At 56.7% G+C, this 22,728-nt stretch overlaps 1 protein-coding gene across 6 annotated transcripts in view; it reads left to right on the top strand.

Moving 5' to 3' along the window:
- The window catches only part of PRDM16 (PR/SET domain 16), a 317,539-nt gene that overhangs the window by 263,442 nt on the left and 31,369 nt on the right, over window positions 1–22,728 (top strand). For all 6 annotated transcript variants that reach the window (XM_074334228.1, XM_074334231.1, XM_074334227.1 and 3 more), the window contains 2 exons: window positions 7,457–7,591; window positions 16,755–16,857. In XM_074334228.1, coding sequence (XP_074190329.1) covers window positions 7,457–7,591; window positions 16,755–16,857 — 238 coding nt within the window. The remainder of the gene's footprint in view (window positions 1–7,456; window positions 7,592–16,754; window positions 16,858–22,728) is intronic.

Genomic DNA, 22,728 nt, shown 5'->3' with positions numbered 1-22,728 from the left:
TGCGACCTTTAGGCTCAGAGCTTCCGCATCTGACCCCACCTCAGGTCAAATGAGGCTTTGAACAAGTGTGTGGGTTGTGAGTGTGTTAACCACGTCGGCCTGAGGCCGGAGGGGGCAGCAGTGGAACCTGGAGGCTGAGGGAACGGTATGAGACAGGCCGGATTTGGGGGGCTTCTCTGCACTGGTCGCCTTTACTGTCCAAACTGTCCTGGGTGTTGGCACGTCGATGACTTTCCATGGCTGCCCTTCCCTGGGCATCAAGCTCTTGGTTGGCTTCCAGGTGTAGCTGTGCATGTTTTCATCCCCCTAGGAGGCTGGGGCGGGGCTGAGGGACCGTCCTTCTGCACATGAGCACCCACAGACAGGTCAGGGATTCCCCCTTGTGGTGCCAGGTCGGGCGGGGGCGCAGAGGAGCACAGCATTTTCACCCAGATTACACCTGGATTGTCTGAGCTTAGGAACCTCTGCAGGGACACACTCTCGCAAGTAACTGCCCTTGTGCCGCCAGCCATCTCCTTGGAGGGACGGTCAGGTGGTAGGGGCCCCGGGCGTGCGGCTGCTTGCTTTCCTTCGAGGGTTCAGGCCCCAAACCCTGTCCTTGGCCCTGTCATCACACAGAGGCTGAAGTCTCAGTTCTTGTCACCGACTTGTGAGAAATGCCCAGCAAGCCCACAGAAGTGGGTGGGGCCGACCTGGTGTGACGGGGCGGCACTCACTTCCGCCCCTGCCCCCCCAGGCAGGACTGACAGCAGGCCTGGGGCTTTCTTCTGGGGTGGGTGCTACTGGAGGCTCAGGACTCGGCCTGGCCGGCTGTGTAGAACCCCTCCGTCCCAGCTAGAATGTGCTGCCAGCCGTGCCATCCCCCAGGGGACGTAAAGCCCGTCCTGGGATGTCCCACGCCAGACCGTCCATTGGAAGAGGATGGGGCAGGGCCCAGGCCCCCGCTGCCCCGGGAGCTGGAGCCTACAGGTCACCCCATTGCTTTTCCTTGGAATTCTTGGTGGAGTTTGACAACTCCGGCATCCTTCTGGCGTTGGCTAGGAGGAAATGACTGAGGTGGAGCTGCCGGTGACATGGGGCCTTCCCTGCGGGGACGTGGGACAACGTTAGCACTGGGCATGTCTGTCAGGAGCTCCGAGACCAGATCCTGGGGTCCCAGCTGAATCCTGGGAGGGGCTGGGTGAGTCTCATTACTGCTGCTGCTGCCTCGACCTCCCCTCCCATGAAGAGGCCTGCTCCCAACCAGAGCCGGCAAGCCAGGCAGTCGAACACAGGCCGCTCACCTTCTAGATGAATTTCCAATTCAACAACAACGTGGGACCCCTTTAAAGAGGACACGTCCATAAGTGGGGTCCCCATTACACAAGTTCGGCTTACAAACGTCTCAGAGGAAATGTCTTCTGCCTGATCTGCTCCCAGCAGTTATGTCTGAAGAACAAGCCTCCTGGGCCAAGTGCCCTCTGGGAGTAGCTGCAGAGCCTGTCTTCCCCCAGGGGAGGGTCCACAGGGCCCCTGCCTGTCACTCAGCAGGCCCCCCAGGCCCTGGCCGGGGTCTGTGAGGAGAGCTGCCTCCTGCTGGGGGCTGGGGGCCCAGGGCTCTCTGAAGTGACCAGGGTTCTCTTTGGGGGGGGTGCACATTCCAAGGACCACACCTGTGGGCTCCCGGCCAGGGCTGCTTTGTCCCTTTCCGGGCCCTGGGCCACCTGCTGAATATTCCCGACTGGTCAGGAGTCTGTACTTACTGCCCACCTGGAGACCCCGGAATGGGCCTCCTCTGGCCAGTGTCTGGTCAGCCTGTGGTGGGCAGAGCTCTCCCTGCCTGCACGCAGGTGAGCAGGTGCTGCCAGCCGGGAAGCAGCAGGGGCCCGCAGCCGTAGCTGGCTGGAAATACTCTTATGTCCCTGCGGCACGTGACACCTGAGTGCTCTCAGAGCCAGGAAGGTGGGGATGGGGCTCCACTCTGGATGTATTAATGATCTGTTCCTTAGCCATGGGCCTCCACAGAAAGCAGAAAAAAGGCTTTCTAGTTCCAAAGGGGAAACTGAGGCAGGACCCCACACCACCCACATGTTGTCAGAGACTTTGAAACTTCAGGGTTGGAAAGGCACGTGCGGTTCAAACAGTCCAGCCTCCCTGCAGAGCTTCCTGGAGGCAGGGCCACCACGCTTTCTTGAATTCCCCTAGTGACAGAGTGCTCAGCCGTTTGCAAGGCTCCTGGCCCACGGGTCTCAGCTGCCGGCCTGAAGGTCTCAGCAGAGCCCAGCCCCAATCACGTCCTCACCGCCGATCGCCCTGGGAGGTCCCGATCTGAGCAGGTCTCTGTTTCATTCATTCATTTCTCTGTAGATGTAAGAACTGGTTTGACTCCCCACTTTGCCTTTTTACTTCTGATAGCTCAGGGCTACAGCTCATGGCCAGTGAGACAAACGGCAGACTTGTCAGGGTGGACAAGATGTGTGTGTGGGAGGAGGCCTAGCCCCCAAACACCCCACTCAGGCCATAGGCTTCGGGGAACATCCCTGGAACGAGGTTGTGTCCAGGTCACACCAAGGGCTGGCAGGCAGGCCATGAGGGTGGCTGCCAAGTCCCAGGCTTTTGTAGCCCTTCTGCTCACCCCGTGTGCCTTGTATGTAATCGGGGTGTGTAAGTCCCACTCCAGGGGCCTTGGGGAGGCTCCCTTGGGTGACAGGCAGTCTGCTTTGCTCTTGTCTTACTCTCCAGTCTACGAAGTGTGGAGACGCTGTTGGTTAGCTGAGCCCCTCGTGTGCAGCCCCTGCACAGAAGAGGAAAACAGGAAAGGGGAGAACTCAGAGTCCGATGGACGGGACGGAGCGGGCAGAGGAGCTGGAGCCACGGGCAGCTCAGCAGTGGGCAGAGCTCGGGGTCTGTGCCGGGTGGGCGCCCAGTGCCGTGCACTCCGAAAGCAGCGTAGCCCCCGAATGTCTGCGTAGTTTGTGGGGAATGGTCTGTGAACCCCGGGAAGCTCCATGGCCCTCAGAGTCTGGGTATTTTGGGGAGAGAGGATCTGAGAACCCCCAAAGAGTTCACGGCATTGGGATACGTGGATAATCAGTGGTCCATTCCTCACCTGACCTTCGCAAAACACTGTCAAGTGTGGGTTCTGGGTTCTGGCTTAAGCACAGAGGCTCCACCTGTCGCTGACACCGGAGCAAGGCCCCCAGAAGCGGACCTGGGGCGTCAGCCTGGCTTCCTCCTGTAGCGTCTTCATTCTGGGAGTGAGACCAACGCACTCTGGTCCTTATCCCCCCAAAATACACACGCCACTGTCCTGGAACTGCTTGATGGAGACCACAGTAAGCCGGGGTGTCTTAGGAGCCCCCCAACTTCTTCCAGGCACGAGCCCCAGAAAACGCTGGCTCTATCTCCTCTCTCCATGAGATTAGGAGACAGGCTGGCCTCCATCTTGGAGAAATAGCTCCCATGAGTTACCTGTTTTTTCTAGAAGCAACCCCCCTGGTCCCCGCCTCCTTCCCTCCTTTCACTCCCCCTCTCCCTCCCCAGCCCCAGCAGGTGGGGCCCCAGGCCAGTGACCCCCCTGCTAGGACTCCTGTCGCTTGGCAGCAGTGCGCTGCTTCCACCAGCCACATTTCGACTCAGTGCTTCGTCATCTCAGCACCGAGCCCTGTAATGAGCTCATCCAGGCCCCTGTCCACGCCCAGACCGAGGTGTTTCCAGAACGCCTTCCCCCACCTCCTTCCATCACGAGAATGGCCTTTCTGTTCCAGCTCCTTGCGAACGCCATAAGTCGTCATCACTGTGTGTGTGCGCGCGCGGGTGCCTAGGGACAGGAGAGACCCACATGGCTTTGTGGCTGGGGCTCGTGGGTCCTTACAGAAGGGGTCAGGAGGACAGGAGCAGACCCTGCCCCGGTTCCCGCCACACTGTTGGAGGTGCCAGGGCTTCTGGGGAGCCACATGACAGCCACAGGACGCAGGGACGCGGAGGGCAGCCTCGGGCCGCTCCTTCCGGCAGGCTCACGCGGAATCCATTAGGCAAGCTGACGACAGATGCCTCAGCATTCCCGCCTGCGGGCTCACCCCGGACGGGGCCCGTGGCTGGCCGTGCCCGTGCAGCGGCAGAGAACCAACCCAGCCGAGAGCCCACAAATGAGAAGTGCAGGAAACCTCAAATGATGTGCAAAAAAATTGTCAAGGTTAAGAGAATTTTTCCATCCCTTTGCTTCATAAGTCAGCATTTCTGATGGGGTGATTTGCGAGCTGGGGAGCTGGTGGGGGACGAGGGGTGGGGGGGCCTGTGAGGCTGAGGACGGAGCGGGTAGCAGGTCAGCTTCCTATGGAGGCTCGGCCCCCACAGCTGGAGCCCGGCTTCAGACTGGGATAAGGCAGGAAAACAGAGGTTAAGTCTGGAGAGGACCCAGAGGAAAGGGTCGGCAGGTCGCCTGGCACCGCTCAGAGCTAGAGCTTTCGTCTCTTTGGAAGGAAAGAATTAACCAGGACCTCCTCTGTCACCCCGGAAAGCCAGCCAGGGTACCACCAGGGAGAATGGACCCCCTCTGACCTTCGGTGGCTTCTAGGAAGTAACTGCCACCCTGTAACCATCCAAATGGTCAGGGGCTGGGGGACCAGGTCTTCTGGGTTGAGGAGGAGGGACATCTCCCAAGAGTGACTGGGAAACAGGCTGCTGGCTAGAGAGTGGGGGCCAGGTGGGGAGGGGGTGGAGGTTGTGGCGTGCACCCTGAGAGGGACGGGCAGCCTGGAGGCCCCAGCAGTGTCGCGTGTGGGTGAGCAGCCAGCCGTGTCTGTGTTCTGACACCTGAGAGAGCCGGCAGTGTCTGCCCTGGCACAGGGAAGGTTTAGAAGGACGTGGGTCATGTCCCCTTGCCTGCAGGGCTGTCGTGTGGAGAACAGACAGGCTTGTTCTGCAAGGGCCTGAGGGGAAGTCGCTGGGAGGCCGGGTCTGCCTGCCCAGAGCTCATGCCCCGTGATGCAGTGGGGTTCAGGGCAGACGGGCTGTGCCCGCAGGTGTGTGAGCGACGTGTGGCCTCACTCACAGACGTCAAGCAAGGGCTTGGGTATGCAGTTGAGTGGGATGAGCCTGGAACCTTCCAGACGTCCTGTGGTGACACAGAACCCGCAGGAACTGGCGGGCAGCAGGCCGTCACAGCCCTTGGCCTCCTGTGCCTTTCTTCACCTCCCCCCAGAATAAGTCCTGCATATGTACACATGTGTGTCAGCTGGGAGGAGAGGGGCTTGCAAGCACATAGAACAGGAGTCAGTCAGTCAGTCCGTCCGTCCATTCGTTCCTTACGTGGTTCTTCCAGGGGTTTCTTGGGGAGACAGGCCCCAAGCCGCGGGAATTCAGTGAGGCAACACCCTTGAGCCAGTGGGACCCCAGGGGAAGGCTGGCAGCAGGATTGAAGTCCCAGGCTCTGTGCCATAGATTGGGCCCGGGGGTGGGGGTGACAGTGAGAGACACAGGGAGGGAGCGAGAGACTGTCCTGCCCCTTCCAGCACCCTCGTGTGCAGGGGCTGTGGGGCGGGGACCCCAGGGAGCTCTGACCCCAGCGCTCACCCCTCTTCCTCTTGTGACAAAAGACGGCAGTGGGGCCGCCTCGCCGAGTTGAGGTGCCGCTAACCACAAGTTTTGCTGGGGGGTCTTTCTTTTCAGCAGGTTTCCTGCAGTTGGGGTGGGAGGTGAGAGGAGGGGCCTCTCCCCCTGGACCAGTGCTCCTCCCCCCACCAGCCAGCCCACGGGGCTCCCTCTACCCCCTGCCCCCCTGAGACACTGGACTCCAGCAGATGAGGACTCAGACAGTTTCTCTGCTGCCGCACTGTCCCTCCCTCCCTGTCCCCACCTGCCTGTCTCTTGTCCCTGTCTTGCCAGACCCTCTGGTTTCTGTCCTCTCTTTTAGAATTAGGCCCATTTGGTTGAAGTCCCCCCAAAATGGAGAATTCTCGGAACTGAGGCCCCTTGTCTCACAGCCCCTTTCCAGATCAGCCTACAGAGGTGTCAGCAAAGTTGGGCCCTGGCGTGTCACTCAGAGACTTGTCATGTACAGGAGGGGCTGCCATGGGTTCCAGGAGGCGCCGTGGGGTGTGGATGCACAGACGTGAGAGGCAGGTTCTGTGTCTCCGGCAGCAAAGCAGCCACCTCCGCAAACCTCTGTTTCCTGGTTGACTCCGAGGCCGTTTAGAAAGTGTCAGTGGGTATTTGGGGAGCATCTGAACTGTTTACAAAGCGCCTGATTCTCTGGCCAGAGGGGGCTTCTCCAGGCCCCAGGGCCTCCTTCCCTTCTCAGAGCCTATTATTCGTAACAGGGCACAGGACAACCTCCCGGGAACGGAGGCCAGGTGCCCGGGCTGGGACAGGTCACCAACCCTGACGTCACTGACTCCTTCTGATGCTCTGCTCCCATCACCCCTGCCCACCAGACACACCTGCCCACCTGGACACACATGCACACCTGGCCACACCTGTCCACCAGGGTACCCCTGCCCCCCTGGGCACACCTGCCCACCTGGGCACACCTGTCCACCAGGGTACCCCTGCCCCCCTGGGCACACCTGCCCACCTGGGCATGCCTGTCCACCAGGGTACCCCTGCCCCCCTGGGCACGCCTGTCCACCAGGGTACCCCTGCCCCCCTGGGCACACCTGGACACACGTGCCCACTCAGTGTGCTGGTGCCCTCAGCCCCTCCCTCCCACGCTCTCGGGCTGGGCTGGGATACCCAGGACACTCGCTCCAGACACTGCTGCCGCCACAGCTCCGGCTAGAACAGAGCAGGTGGGAGGTGGAACTCAGCCACAGCTTCTCTTCAAGGTCCAGCAGATCTAGGGAGCCCCTCTCTCAGCTGGGACAGCAGTCAGGTCCCCTCATGAAAGAGCTGCTCAGAGGTGCGCCCAGCTTCTGCCTGTCAGGTACGTTCAGAGAAATCTGAGAATGACAAAGGGCTGAGGCAGGCCAGGACGAGCGTGCGGCCCCATAGTCTGCAGACTGTGCCAGTGAGATGGAAGTTGCCACTTTTCAGAAAACAGAATGTTTCTCTTACTTTCGGGACACTGTGCACACTGGTGTGAGTGCGCAGACCCCTGTGCAGCCACACGCCCAACACCTTTACCTTGAGAACGGTTTTCTCCAGCCTTCCACCCCAGCTCTCCTTAGCAGAGGGCTCTGTTCTGAGACCCAGTGGCCTCTGCTTTCTCACACATGGGACAGCTTTGCTGCAGAGCGTTGCTGCTGGTGCCACCTTTCTTTCTGGGCCAGCAATCTGCTGGGTGAGAAAAGAAAGGGCCCCCTCCCCCTGCATGGGGCTCCTGGAGGCTCCTGGGCACGCCAGCTGGGTGGGCCAGGGTCCTCGCTGATGACCTGAGGGTCAGCTGACGTCCAGATGCTGAGCTGCCCGCCACGCAAATAGCCGGTTTCTTGCACGGAGGATGCCTCTGACCGTCTTGGTTTTCTTTCTTCCGGGGCAGGTCTCCGAAGACCTGGGCAACGAGAAGTTCTGTGTGGATGCTATTCAGGCGGGGGCCAGCAGCTGGCTCAAGTATATCCGCGTGGCGTGCTCCTGTGATGACCAGAACCTCACCATGTGTCAGATCAACGAGCAGGTAGGTAGGGGGCTTGCACACAGGGCAGTTCTGCCCTTGGATTTGGCCTTGGGGCCTCAGCACCAAGATGGATAAGCGTGGGGTGCCAAGGTGAAGGGTCAGCCCCGTCCTGCAGTGGGGGTGGCTGTGTGACACTTGGCCAGTGCTGGGTTTCCCGGAGCTCAGTGACACCCCAGGAAGGCTCCATCGGAGCCTCTGTCAGTGGCCTCCCGATGCTGACAGGGCTTGAAAGCCCAAAGGTGATGGTTCACATGAAGAAAAGCAGCCAGAGCAGACAGGACCCGAAACTCCAGGGTCCAGATTGCCTACAGACACCCCCCCGCCCCCCGGGAGGCACGATAGAAGCAGACAACAGGAACCATGTGCTGGAGAATTGTGTCTAAATGGTGCTGTTGAGCCCAGCTCTACAGGAGGGTCAGTACTGACCGTCTGGAAGGCTGAGGTGCGGCCCCAGCAGCCCAGAGCCCCTGAGAACCGCCGTGGCATCCGGGCCACCTGCAGAGGGGACACGCTCTCCGTGGGTGTCCATGCCACCCTGGGCTCCAGACCCCCGCACTGAGGGTGGGAGATGCCATGCGGAGTTTCTTTAGACCAAGACGGCAATGTGTCCCCGGTGCTTGGAGCTGCTCAGTCGATGGCTTTAATTACCAGTTTGCAAGTGGCTCTGGAGCCAGGCCCCTCGGGCCACATTTTCACTGGGTTCCTGGGGGAGCAGGGGCCCAGCCCCTTCCATCAGAGCAGTTTGCTTTTGCCTGTGATATCTCGGGGTTACACATGAGATTTCATTTGCAAAAAGGATTCCATTGCTTTCAAAAATGTTTGTGGAGACCACATAACAAAGGGTACATTCTCGCGTCGCCTGTGCAAACCATTAACATCGGGTTTGAGGCTTTTGACGTTAGAGAAACGGTTTTGCATTAAGAAGCGCGGAAGCACAACCAAGGCGGTCCCTGGGACCCCCTTACGCTGGCAGGAGGCTCCCTCATCTGCCAAGTGTCCTCGGCGTGGGGCTCAGCCTGCACCGAGCATCCTCCAAGGGACACGTGTGCTGGCGCCCGACACGGTGGGCTCGAATCTGCCTCGGCTACAGGGACGCTACGGCTTTTGGTTAGAACCCACCATTTGGAAAATAACTTGCTTTTGGATTGCAAAAAATATTGCAAATATGAAGAAAAAGAATACTCGTAAAAATTAGAAGAGAACTTTAAAAAAAACAAAAAAGAACGCATCCTCTTTCCAGATGACAGCGCACTTTGAGTTAAGGTACACAGAAAGCGGGCTTCTGTCACCTCTTCTTTGTATCCGAGGTTGTGGAAGCCACACCAGGGGCCCGGGACCAGGACTCTGCTTTTGTGACATGCAGAAGAGAATAATGAAGGATCCAGTCTTTTCATTTAAGAAATAGATGTGTTAGAATGCCCGAACCTCACTGAAGCACTGAAGTTGGTATCTTTGTGCAGCCAGCTCTTGAAAAAGCAAACAGATGTATAATCTTCTCAGAGCGAAGCCTGTCTTCAAACATCTTTGTTTTATTATTAACATTTCAGGGGAGCTTTTATTTCAGCTCCACGTTGGGTCCAAATGGAATTGTCTGCTTTGCCCAAACTCTCTTTCCATCGTCAGGACCAGCGGGCAGAAATATTTTCAGCCAAGACAGAATAATAACCCTTAACTCCTACTGATCCCATTCATTTAACCCCACGCTCATCCCCCAGTGCCTACCTGCTCAGAAGCTCCGTCCTAGAGTCAGAAACACACCTGGCTGGAACCCAAAAGTAATGTCAAGATTGTTTTGGATTCCTCACCTTCTGGGTGTTTCTCTCCGACATGGCCTTGGGGGGTTAATCGTCTCTATTTTAGTGATAATTTTTTTTCTAATTGCAAAAATATATTGCAGGTACAAAACAAAGCAATAATCATAAAAATTAGAACAGAGCTTTAAACACAAATACTTCACAAACTCAGAGGAAACTTGGGGTGTGCGTTTAGGCAAACGCAACACTGGAATGGCCCAAACAGAGCAATTCCTGCACCTGGAGCTTGTCAAGCCCCTCAGCCTCGGAGGGGGAGAGGAGCCCCTGCCGGGGGGGCACCTCCTTGGACCACACGGTGGTTCCTGGTGTCATCGTGCAACCGAGGTTCCCCCTCACCCCACACAGCCCTTTGCTGGCAGCTGGCATCCTGCATTTAGACGGGCTCCCCAGCTCACACTGTGGGCACCCAGGAGCCCAGGTGCCGGGCAGTGCACAGCATGACTGTCGGTCTGGTAGAGCCTTGTGCTCCCATGCGAGGAAGGTGGGCTTAAGACAAAGTGAACCCCAGGGTCCCCAAAGAACTCCAGCGTGCGGCCTCCTGGCCGTGGGAGGTGTAGTCACGGAGGCCCCGACACCCCTTCCTCCCAGCCAGCGCTGGCCTCCAGCTGCACGTGAACTGGGCCGTCTTCTCCCGCGGCCGCGTGGCCCACGTGGCTGTAGGGTTGCCTGTGGCTCTGAGAAGTTGCTGCTCCGGGGACTTCAGGGAGAGGCGACGGCCTGTCCAACCACCCTGCTCCTCTGGTGTCGGCCTCGGCCCTCCTCCCTGTAGCTCCAGATGACGGAGCCCAGGGCAGCAGGGGCCATGCTGGGCCTTGAATTCCCTCCTGGACCCGACCCTGTCACCTAAAATGTGACTTGGTTTGCTCCCTGTGTGGGGCCCACAGATGGTCCTGGCAACACAGGTTTAGGGGCAGCCCGGCTGCTGGGAGCAGAAGGTCCACAGCAGACAGCTGGCAGAGGCACAGTCTGCCCCTGGGATTGTTGGGCATGGTCGGGTCACAGCTGGAAAGCCTGGGCAACTTTGATTCACCTTTGTAGCTTCACATGAACAGATAGCAAAGAACCACGGGCACCTCAGTTCCCCGCCACCTTGCCTCTTCCAACCCCACCGTCCTCCAATCCTGACTCTACTCTGGAAAACGGGAGACCGTCAGGTCACCCCTGGGTGGTTCTTTCTCCGGCAGTTGTGAGCCAGCGAGTTGGTATGAAATGTTTCAGGACACACAGACACGGTCTGTTCCTGGATTCGTTTTAGTGTTAAGAGGGAAAAACAAGAGCTTGGAAATGAAGTGCCCACTGGCGGGAAGGAGGCGGGAGGAGGCTCTCCCTCTGACGTGGCCTCGACAGGGCAAGGATGCTGGTGGCGAGATGTCAGGTGGCCATGGGGCTGAGGATGGTGCGGCTTGGTGTGGGGGTCGCAGGCACGCTGGGGAGCATGCTCAGGGTTCTGGACCCCCCAGCTGGCCGGGCAGCAGGAGAACCCACGCCACCAGCACGTTGCAGGGGCCCAGTGAGGGGCTGGCCTCCCAAAGTGGAAGCAGACGAAGGCTGGTCTCCTTTTCTGCGTGTCAAACAAAGGCATTTCATTAGCAGATTAGCCGCCTGATAACCACGCAGCGCGGCGTGCATGAGCCAACACTGGTTTTTAATGAAAACCTGGTGCTTCCCCGGGCCCAAGCGCCGCCCGTTGGCAGAGGCCGTTTTGCTTTTGCTTTCGTTTCCGTGGCCCCAACGTGGACCCTCTGTCTGCAGGGCTGGTATCTAAACAACGGGCACCCGACCTGCCTCACCATGCTCTGCCCCGTCGCTGGGACGGTCCCTACTCCCTTTGCTTTCATCACCCACGGGTTTATAATTAAAAACTGTAAACGAATTGGTGGCTTTAAATGGTAGCTTCCAATTAGATATGACTCGCCCCTTGAAAACGAGAAGAGCAGAGCTTCACTTGGCATTTCCTAATCAGTTCACAAAAGACGTAAAAAACGTATCAAATTCGTCTGAGTCCGAAAGCTGTCAAATTTTACGGTGCCTTCTTCCGAGTAAATTGACCCCCTTTTTGGCAAAGAACAAGATATAAATTCAACTGCACTGACACAAGACTGGCTGTACTCACTTGTCAGAATTGATCAGAATCGAGTGCAACACTTTATTGGAAGAAGCCGTTTAAGACTGATGAAGACAATTAACTGTGGCCAGTAATTTAGAGAGAGAGAAATAATACCCAGGTCCAAAGTGTATAACTAAGAGATAAGTGTGTAGGATTTTTTTCTTTAATGTTTGGGCTGCTGGGAAGGTGACAGAAAAGAGAGCAGCAAAACATAAAGATTTGGGCAGATTACTTGAGCCACGCCTGGGGACGGAGGGACCTGGCAAATCCCAGACAACAAGCCTTCTCTTCTGTCAACCAGAGGAAGGAATCGTCTGCGTGCCCTGGAGCCTGCAGATGGGGTCCAACCTGAACTGCTGTCCCCTTGCTCGGCCCTGAAAAGGCAGGCGGTGGAGCCGGCCGGAGGAAGGTCCAGCAGCACAGGCTCCCTCATGGGCAAAGAGAAAGACCTCTGCCCAACCCGCAGCAGCCAGGGCTGCCCAGCTACGTCTTGGAACATCGCCTAGGCTGTTTTTTAAAACCCGAATGCTCAACCCGTCAGCCAGCCGCAGGGACCCCGTGTCCACAGCCCTTCCCAGCAAGAGATGGCCCACAGTTTGGGGACAGCAAATAGTGAAGACATGCAGTGACACTGCCAAAGTCCTTCAGGCAGTGAGGCAGTGCTGGCAGCCACCCAGCCTCTTCAGGGACCCCGAAGATAAAACAATGCCCAGGCATAACCTTCAGACCAATGTCCTCTCTCAGAAGGACAGGCAAGAGGCAACTGGGCCAAGAGGTGAATTGCCTTCAGCTGTCTCCGTGGAGGTCTTCAGACCCCCCTGGCTGTGAGCTCCCCTGTTGTGCAAAGCCCCTCACGTATGTACTGCACCAGAAGCCTTCTGGAATTCAACACCGCTGTATTTCCAAATGTGGGATGGAGAGGGATTGACTTTTTAATTTTTTTTTTAAGCTAAGCACACTGAGAGATCTCACCTGTTTTACTCAAACATTTCTGTAAAGTTTCTCAAACTGGTCAGAACAGGGGGGAAAAGTTGTCCAGTTCACTCGATCACTTTCACATTTTTAAGAAAACCGTTTGTCCCCAGGAGGAGAGAGCAGAGGCCGCAGCCTGTGTCATGCCCTGGCCGGGAGTCTGCGTCATCTGGCCATTTCTAGCCAGGCCAGTTAGGATGCAGTTTTTCATCCATTTATGTTTAAAAATTCTAAGATTAAGTAGAAATAAAAAATGTGCGACTCAGTTGTTCATGTTAGAAAATAATATTTATCCTTGAGAATTGATTTGATGTTAGAGAGAAAACCTTAAGAAAGGCTAAGGAGAAAGTATCCCAAACTGATAGCCATTATAAGTTTGACATATTTCGTTGTCTTGAAGAATGTTGTTGGGGGAAAATAATGAAGTTCGTGCTCTTAACAGGCCCGGGCTAAGTGAGCGTGGCCTCTGCGCCAGTGCAGCCCTCCTCGGTGGTTTCTCAGCCTTTTGTTGCTTACGTGGGCACCAATTCGTCCGTCCCCGCTGCTCCGTGTACCTAGGGGGAGCGCCTCTGTGTCGGGAGGATGACAGAAGGGGAGCCAGCAGGCAGGGTCAGGCGAAACAGTTATAATTCCTCGGGCCTGTTTCTGGCATTTAATAAAGTCATTGTCGTTATCAAGAGGACGGGAAACGTTGACGCAACGATGTAATTTCAGATCAGGTCTGTTTGGCACAGCTCTTTTCAAAGCCGTTTAGAGCAGACATTTATTGGGGCTAGTAAACTCAGCTTCTGGAGCGGCTTTCCCCGCCCTCAGCTCCTGAAACCAGAGAGGTATTCACGCGCAGCCTTGCGGGGCACACAATCCAGGGCCTGAGACGGCTTATGTAGCACAGGGGAGCAGCTGTGGGGAAAGACACAGGTATTTAGATGCTGGAGGTGTTTCCCTTGCCGTGCCTGAGCTGGCGTGAGAGGGTGTGGGGGAGGGGGATCTTTTTCTTGAGAGGCCGACTTCTCTCTCCCCTCTTAGGAAAACTCTTCCTGTACAGCGTGTCCATGAGGCTAACTTGGCCTTGAGGTCTGAGTAAGACCCAGGGGCACACAATGAAAGGAAGGTGACAAACCGACTTCAGGAATTTTTAAGGGGCTGCAGTAATCCATTATAGGCCCCAAAGGGCAGGGCCGGGCTGGGTACGGTGAACTGGCACTTGTACCGCCCTGCAAGCCAGGAGCGGCTGGGCCTCAGTCCCACCTAAGCCCGGCCTTTGTCCCAGGAAGTCACCCGACCCCGCCGACCAGGAACCGCGCGCGGCTTTCTCCGCGCGTCTGGCTGATTTGGCCGTTGTGCCATTGGGGACAAGTTGTAAAGACGCCGCGGCTACTGTGCGGAGCTCCGCGCGGCAGGCAGAGGCCAGACCCACGAGTTTGGGAAAGTTTGCGCTGATTCCCCTCACCTCCTGGCCTCCTCCTCCAGGTGGAGGCAGGTCGGGGACAGTGACACACACACCCCGCCCCGCCCGGGCCCTGCGATTAGCACTAATAGCGATTAATTCCCTCTGCAGCTCAAAGTCCAGGTGGCTGCAGCTACCGGCTCACCGCCCTCGAGTCCTGTGCTCGCGCCCCCGCCAGGCGAGCGGGCGGCCGTCCTGTGGGTCCCGGGACGGGGAGGTTACCTAGGGGTCAGTCCTGTGGGTCCAGGTCCCGGGAGGGAGCTACCGCTGCGCTCAAAAACTTCTCTGGGAAGCCGAGCGCACTGGACCCTCCCTTGGCGGCTCCAGGGGAGGGTCAGTCCCCCCGGAGGCCAGGCGGCCTTGGAGGGCGCCGAAGGAGGGAATCCCGCGGCCCTCGGATTGGGAGTGTGGGTGTGGAGGGGTCTCAGGAGGTCCAGCAGCCTTCAGAGCAGGGAGGGGTGTGAGGGGGCGGGGACCGGGCAGCCTCGGAGTGCGGGTGGGGGCATCCCAGGAGGTCCGGTGGGCCCTCAGAGGAGGGAGTCCAGCTGCCCTAGGAGCCGGGGTGGGGGTCGGGGAAGAAGTGGTGGCCCTCCAGCAGGAGGGGGAGGTGTTGGGGGGGGTCCTGGGAGGCCTGGTGGCCCTCTGAGGGGGTCTGAGAGGGGAGGCGGAGGAGGGAGTCAGGCCGCACCCAGCCCCTGCCAGCCGGGCCAGAGCAGGAGCCCAGCAGCCCAGACCGCGCGGGAGGACGCGGCCGCCCGGAGCCGCGCACCGAGCCGGGATGCCAGGTCAGAGCCCGCCGCCCGCCTCGAGCGTCCCGGGCCCTCTCGGGGCAGGGGGCGGGGGACACAAGCACGGAAGGAAGCTGCGGGCGGGGCCACATTGCCCTCTAACGGGGACCCGCGGAAAGCCCTCGGCGGCTCCAGCCGCAGGCCCTCCTCTTGGCAGGGGCCTCCCCAGCCTGAGTGCAGGGGCTGCCGCACGGCGACCGCATTAAGCATTCTTGCTGGGTGCGCTCACTTACTGCCCAGACGAAAGTGCTCCTGTCCCTGCTCATTGACGACCCCTGACTCTGCCCGGGGCGCCCGCGGGCTCCCTGCACTTCGTCGTAGCTTTGGATGCACTTTGGTTACGATTTTGAAAAACAGCGACTCAAGTCTGATTTTTTAAACAATGATTCAGCCACTGTATAATTTTTCAGTTAAATGATACAAAACTGAGATCGTAATAACAATTGGTTTAATTATAGCAGTTAATATGGTCCGGTTTCCATTCTCCATTTTAAAACCGCACCATTATTGTAGTGCCGTACCTGAGACTAACTGCCAAACAAAATCACTACTGAGTACAGGGAAAGGAGCTTTACCCAGCAATGAGATATATGTGCCTGGGCAGATTTCCCACCGCAGGCACTCCTGCTGTCCTGGGCATGACATCCAGGTGGGCGTTGGGATGCACAGTGGCTTTATGTGTCCCTTCGAGAGTGCGTTGGTATCGTTCTGGAGTTGGGACTGGCGGTTTGTGAGAGAGTCCACAACTGGACAAGGTGTGGAAGCGGGGGAAGGGTCCAACAAGTGATCAGGTAGCTCAGCCTTCCAGATGTTTCCCAGGGTGGGGCAGAGAGCAAGTGAGGCAGGAGGCCATGTGCCAGCTTGTCCCTGGGCCACCGAGTTATGTCCAGCTGCTGCCGGGAAGCCTGGCCCGTACCTGTCCGTCAGGTCTCCATGAGGACTCTGGGTGGGAACTGCCTGGAGAAGCCTGTGCCCGGAGTCTCCCAGGATAGAGGGTTTGTTTGGGTCTTTCTCTGGCCTCCCAGCCCGTCCTACGGTTGGACCTTCAGGCTCCTGGAAGCTCCTTGGTGACTCTTCTCTGAATTCAGGCCCAAACACCCACGTGCCAGGTGTTAGGCAGTGGATTGACCCTACAGACGCACCCTCCTGTCTGAGATTTCCAGATTTAAGCTGCAGGCACAGCCCTGCTCACATGACAAGTGGCTGCCCCCTCCCAGAGGACGTGTGCCCCTGGTCTCCGCATAGGGCAGGGGGCTGCCGGGCAGGCCCAGACTTTTGGGGCAGTTCCCTGGGTTCCACCAGGGGTTCATGCTGTCCTGTCCTTCCAAGTTGCTAGAGTTTTCCAGATCGCGGACACCAACTTCAGTGCATATGGTCCTTTTGCAGGGGACACCTCAGCAAGCGGCATTACGGCTCAGTACTGAAGCTGGACATTGCAAGTTGATCCCCTGGACCTCAGAACTGTAGAATCCATCCTGAGTCCCACCCTCCCCTCCCTGTTGCAAAGGACGTCCCCTACCTCAGACCCCAACGGCCACTAGGCACCAAGTTTCCCGCAGGCACACACTCCTCTCCACCTCCCCTTTCACATGGCATCCATGCTCATGGGAGACTTGCAGCCTGGGTCCTGACCCACGGGGCCTCCGTCATAAACACCCAAATGCACTCTCAACCCCAGCCCCCCTCCAGTGGCAAAGAGTGTCTTACATACACACTGACAAAAGGAATCACCCCGGGCCTGCTCCTGATGAAAAGAGCCCCTTCCCCCCAAATTCTCACCGATTTTATTTTATACCCCCTTTATCAACCCTCAAAAGCTGGATAAAACAAATTAAAAAGGGACTCTGGTCCTTTCGAGTGTGTTCTGCCAAATTCCAGAGGGACCTCTTTGTAGCAGTTACAAAGCAGGTCAAGTGGCCGGTTGGTCAGCCTCCCCAGGAGCAGCCCCAGCGGCCCGCTGGCTGGATGGCCACAATGTGACTTTCGAGGTGACGACGACAACGCTTACCCTCTCTCTCTGGTTTTTTCATCCTAGATCTATTACAAAGTCATTAAGGACATTGAGCCAGGACAAGAGCTGCTGGTGCACGTGAAGGAAGGCGCCTACTCCCTGGGGACGGTGCCCCCCAGTCTGGATGGTAAGCCCCCACCAGCAAAGCCTCATTCCGCGGGATGGGGGGGCGGCACCCCCAGCCTCTGCCCAGACCCCAGGCTCACCAAAGCAGCCCTCCCAACGCCTTCCCGGCCTGAGCCTTTCGCCTTCTCCCCTGGGTTCTGTGGGCCCCCTGAGTCCCAGAGGGGACTGCAGCCACCTGGGGGCCTGGGAGCCGTGTTGACGTGGTCGAGTCCCGCTGGTTTTTAAAGATGTGACATTTATTACTATGATCATTGTCATTATTATCAGCAGCAGCCTTGTATGCTCCCACAGTACTTAAACAAAAACAGTTTAGTGGCTTGGAAACACTCGCCCTCCAGAGAGCGCGCGGCACCCAGGGAGAAGTTTCAGTCTCATTTAGGAAAGGGCAGTGGCAGCATCCGTGTCTTTAAAGGTCCTGCCCACCTGTAGTTAGAAGGAAAAAGTCCAAGAGAAATGTTAAGGAACAGTGTGGTTGGTGAGAGGGAAATGCAGGACAGCGGACGCGGCCCCAGGGCTACGGGCAGCTGCCATGCCATCCACCAGGGCTCTGAGCGTCCCTGCCTCTGGTCTCGTTACTCGATATCTGCAGTAGGCGCACTTCCCTCCATCCGTCCGTCCAAGTACATCTCAGAGGAAGTGTGAGAAAATTCCAGCCGCAGACAGACTAGGGTTTCTGAGCCACAGGTTTGCTTTCCTTCCTCCACATTCTTAAGCAGAGTGCCCAGTCTCCTTGGGGTCCTGGAACCAGGTTAAGTTGCAGGGGAAAGCGGGCTGGAGGGGGGCTCGCCGCACCATGTAGGGCCCAGGAGAACTGGTCCATTAACCCCCAGAGCCGCTGCTGAGCCGATGGCCTCTTTTCTTTGAATGAGACCTCACAAGTAAACAGAAAAGCAGTCTCCCCTTCCAACCGTCTCCGGAACCACCGACTCCGCTTATGCTAGAGAAAGGGGGGGCTAGTTTCCCTTCCCATTTTTCTTTCCCTCCTCTCCAAACACACCACAGCTTAGCGATCACCACCACTGACTGCATGTTTCTCTAAGGAACCACTCCGACGTCACGGCGTGGAGAGGCATTGGCTGGGCAGGGAGCTGGCCTTGGAATTGCCAGGAAACCTCTGAGAACAGACCCAGAGCTCTCTGCCTTAATTTACCCTTTTGACCCCCCAGCATGGCCAGCAGTTAGGAGCCAGCCACCTTGCCATGTGCAGTAGTAGCTCGTGTCCCTGAGTTTTCCAAAGGCAGTCGCCACAGAAGGACCATTTTACGAGCCGGATGCTCTCTGTACTCTCCTCTGAAGTTTGGTTTTAATTAGGCCGTTGAGAAAAGAAAAATAAATGGCTGAGATCTGGGTAGCAGGGGGATGGTCTCATTTTCCTTAAAATAATTGTGGGAAAGACCTATGAATTTAGATAACACACGAGAACGCCGGAAGATAAACCCACTCAGCTCGAGGAGCGCGCTCGACAGTGGGCTCTCATTTGTGGGATGAAAGTGCTTTCTTCCGAAAGGCTTTAGAAACCTTGATTCCTGTCTCCCTTCTGGCCCCCAATCTCAAGTAACCTGGGTCTACATTTTCCTAATAATTTATCAAACATTTGTGGGCTAATTGCTTTCCACACATAATAGCCCAACATCAAATATTTGACTTTTCCGACTCTGCTGTCAAGATCACTCCTTTGCTTCCAACAGCCACCACCACCACCCCCAGTTAAACTCTGAAACGCACAGAAAGAAAATGCAGAAATGTTTCTCACTAAGATAATTATCATAAAAAATCTTTTATCCCAGCCCCAGCTAAATGCAGCGGCCCCTTATCACGGCAGGAATTTGGAGTGGGCTCTCGAGCGCTTTGAGCCTCGTCTGGTAGATTAGCATGTAGATGCCATATAATTGTGTCCCCCTCGGTTCTCTGAAGCCATTAGGCACTTATTTATTTTTCTGTTACGTTCCTGCTCTGCCGTGAAAATTTGCTGATGGGACTTCAGATAGACACGCGAGCCGCAGGTCTGACGCGCAAGACGTGGGTGGGGCTGCCACGCTGGCTTAGCTTGATTTGGGGGGAAGCTGGGCCCGGCTCCAGCCACCTCCCCCACGTACCCCCACCCGATTTAGGGGAGGACAGTACAATTTTACACTTGATCTTAGCCAAAAGGCCGAGAAGCGATGGACAGTACAATTTTAAATTGCAATTCTTCCTGCTCTTGCTGGGGGCAGGGGCTTTTCCGGGGACACCGTTCAGGTGACACAGAAGGCACGCAGGCCCTGGCTTGCCACGCGTGGGGGACCAGGCCCTGTGGTTTGGGGCTGGATGCGCTCTGGAGGCTGAAGCTTTGGGAAGAAATGCGATTCCGCTTTCCTACCAGTGGTTCCAGGCAGAGGGGCTACTTTCTGGTTCATCGGTTCCAGCAACTCTTTATTTTGTTTTAACTCTTTCAATGGAGAGGGAAAGAGTTCTCTTTCAGGGAGACTTCCTGCTCTTGGAAGAAAATCATTTCCATTCAGATATGCTTTTCTTTGAGAAAGGCTCAAAAGTATTAACTTTTCCCTCTGCAGAAAGGCCAGAGAGTGCAGTGTGTTGTGTCTAAAGCATATGAGGCCAAATTAATATGAGACAACACAATACAATAGAACACAATAGAACACAATAGGACATAACGCAGTACAGTACAATATCATTCAATATAACATAACAAGACTAGAATGTACTCTCTTAGTATTTCTTTAAAATACTAAACTGCTTATGCTGGGAAAGGGAAACCCACGTGGGCCATGCCCCGTCCAGCTCACCCCAGGTGGGCACTCAGTGCCAGCCTTACCTGCGTAGAAGACGGCTGGGACACCTGTCCACACCGCAGCGCGGGTGGACGAGGCTGAGATACGTCCTGTTCCTGGCTCTGTCCTTCAACCAGGGTAAACTTGGGTCCATGTGAGATGGGAGGTGAGGGAGGAGGGAAGCATTTACCACCATGGCTGTTTCCATGACCTCCAGGCCCCCTCAAATGCCGTCAGAGTAAGAATCAGGCTGAATTTTCACTTTAAATCCAAATTCCAGATCAAAACTGGAAAAATCAGTTTGTCAGAGTTATGGATGGGTGGGGTTGGCATTTCTTCTTGTCTTTGTTTTCAAATTACAACTTCTGTGATTGTTCTTAGCTGGGTCCAGAAAGAGTAAAATATAAACGGGCATTTCTAACTTGATGGTGACGCTGGTGGGCGGGCCCATGGCAGCCTCATGCCAGCCCAGGAAGTCAGGACGAGCCCACAGGAGCAGCTCTGTGGGGTCTGAGCATCTGGCTGTGTGCTAACATGGTGCTGTCGGAGCGCAGATGTACAGGGAACTCTTTTGAAAGACAAGAAAGGCTGCAGGGCCCGCAGTGCGTCCCTCGCACACCACATGCGGCACACGTCACGTGCACTGGTGGGAAGTGAGGACTCAGCCGCCCGCTTCCTGGGCAAAGGCTGCAATGACACGGCCCTGCCACTTCGCTGGGTGCCCTGGGTGAGTTAGTCAGTCTCTGGCGGCCTCAGTTTCCCAGTTGTAAAGCAGGCGTAAGCATGGCCCCAGCCAGGTATGCACGGATGGTCCGGGGCTTAGATGCGTGAGAGCCGTGAAGTTCTGTGGCCAGTGCCTGCTGGTGAAGGCTCCCACACCGCGGTGGCAGCAATGCTCTTCATGTTATCCTCACTGGAGACATTTCTCCTGAAGAGTCTGAATGCTGGGATTCTGTTTCAAAGGCAGCACTGTGCAGACCTGCAGGGTGATTATTTTGTAACATGTCCCATCCTTGCCCCCTCCCCATCCCGTGTACGTGGCTGGTGTTCCACCCTGGCACCTGAGCACCAGCCAGGGCCGAGGTGGTGGGTTTAGTTGTAGAACCTTCTTTGAGTTCGCTCCCGAGTCAGCCACGGGCACCACCGCTGCCCGTCCCTCTGCTCAGCTGCTCTGCGCTGGCAGGAACACAGGGTCCCACTTGTGTTTGCAAACACGTAAGGGTCATGGGCCCGGCTACTGTCTCGGTCACCTGCATCCCAGTCTGTGGTTTGTGTGGACCGCTGGCCTTCTTGCCTCCTTCTAGCCTACTTACAACATGTGTCTCGGGTGAGTTTCAGGGGAGGTTTGTCCAGAAGGTATTTGGGGCAGAGCCTCCCAAGGCCTGGAGGCCAAGGCCCCTGCCCCCACTGCTGTGAGCCCAGAGCAGGGCTGGGCACTGTAATTTGATTCCCCGGACTGGGGCTGTCTGGCCTTCCCCAAATGCACATGGCCCACGTGTCCCCAGGGCTCCTCTCGGCCAGCAGCCCTTCCCTGTCACCCACATATCTGCCTCTGTGCAAAGACATGAACAAAAGTCGCATTTGGCAAGGCGATACTTCTGTTTCCGAGGGTGTTGTCCCCAGGGGCTTGGCTGGGCATCTCAGAACCAGCTTCTGCAGGCGTCTCCCCCTTGGGCATTGGGGGGGACTTAGGGGCCCACCAGTGGGGATGCCCACCAGGGCCTCCACCCTGGAGCTCAGGGACGCCGTCCGGTCATGAGGAGGTGGCTCCCCCTCTCCCAGCCCGCCCACCTAACCCACACTGCCCAGGCTGCACAGCTGCTCACCCTCCTTCGCACGCTGAGACACTTACGGTGCACATCTGACACAGGAAGGGAACAGGAGGCAGCCCCCCTTCTGTTGCCCCCATCTCCCCTGCCTTCTTGTCTCCTGCACCCCTCCGGGTCAGGCCCTTTCAGGCAGCACTCAGCCCAAGTTATGAAGGCTCCACTCAGTGCTGGGCCCAGGGGCCTTTGTGTGTGTGTACATGCACGCAAACACGTGCACACAAAGGCACACATTCACACATGCGCACAAAGACATATTTACACTTAAACACATTCACAGATATACACAAAGACATACACATACACACATTCACACATGCACAACTGCACACACATTTACACAGATGCACAAATGAGCACAAGTGCATATTCATGTATACATATGCACACATAAACACATGTACACTCAACACGCATAACCCATGGTCAGCCATGCACACAAATGTGTATGCTTAACATGCACACAACACATGTATACACAGAAACATACACATTCACGTGTGCAAAGGAAGCACACACACAAAAACACAAACGTGCCCATATGTCCAAACACCCAGGCACACTTACATGCACGTGCAGGGTGAGGATGTGCAAATACAGTTCACACAGCCACCTACAGAAGCACACGTGCACACTCACTCGTGTACACATGAATGCATACGCACACCAGTGTAAGCATGAGTGTGGCTGCACGGAAATGCTGACGCGTTTGCACAAAGACGCACAGACGTGGATGCCGATATGCGTGAACATTCACACTCGTGCACATTCATGGTCACCCAGCTGCACGCCCATGCACACAGCATACACACAATCACAGCTGCAGACCCATGCACAGGAAGCACACATGTGCACACCAATTCATTTGTGCAAGAGCCCCAGTGCACATTCTCTCTCCAGACCTGGTTGGGACGCGGGGCCCTCCTCCACAGAGGGGACAGTGCTCTGGGGAAAAGTGGCTGTGAGGCAGCCGCTAGGCGAGGGGGGGGGAGCCTGGGATGGGCCGGAGGTCGTCCCCCCAGGAAATTGACAGCTCTGGCCTGATTGTTTGCCTTGGCACGCCGGTCAGGATGCCGCCTCGTAAACTTAATAATAGCTGCCCTCCCTTTAATTTGTTTGACCTTGACGCAATAATTTATGATATGCATTAGCGCTCTGTCGTCCTTCTTCTCCTAATTCATAAACAAAGCACTTGGCCTGGCTTCCTTCTCGCTCCCGAGCGAGCACGGGGCCTTCTCAAGCCCTCCCGAGATGCAGGAAGAGGCCCAGTGTTTC

This window comes from Rhinolophus sinicus, linkage group LG06 (assembly GCF_036562045.2).
Source record: "Rhinolophus sinicus isolate RSC01 linkage group LG06, ASM3656204v1, whole genome shotgun sequence".
Taxonomy (NCBI): Eukaryota; Metazoa; Chordata; class Mammalia; order Chiroptera; family Rhinolophidae; genus Rhinolophus; species Rhinolophus sinicus.
This window is presented reverse-complemented; position numbering and strand designations above follow the sequence as displayed.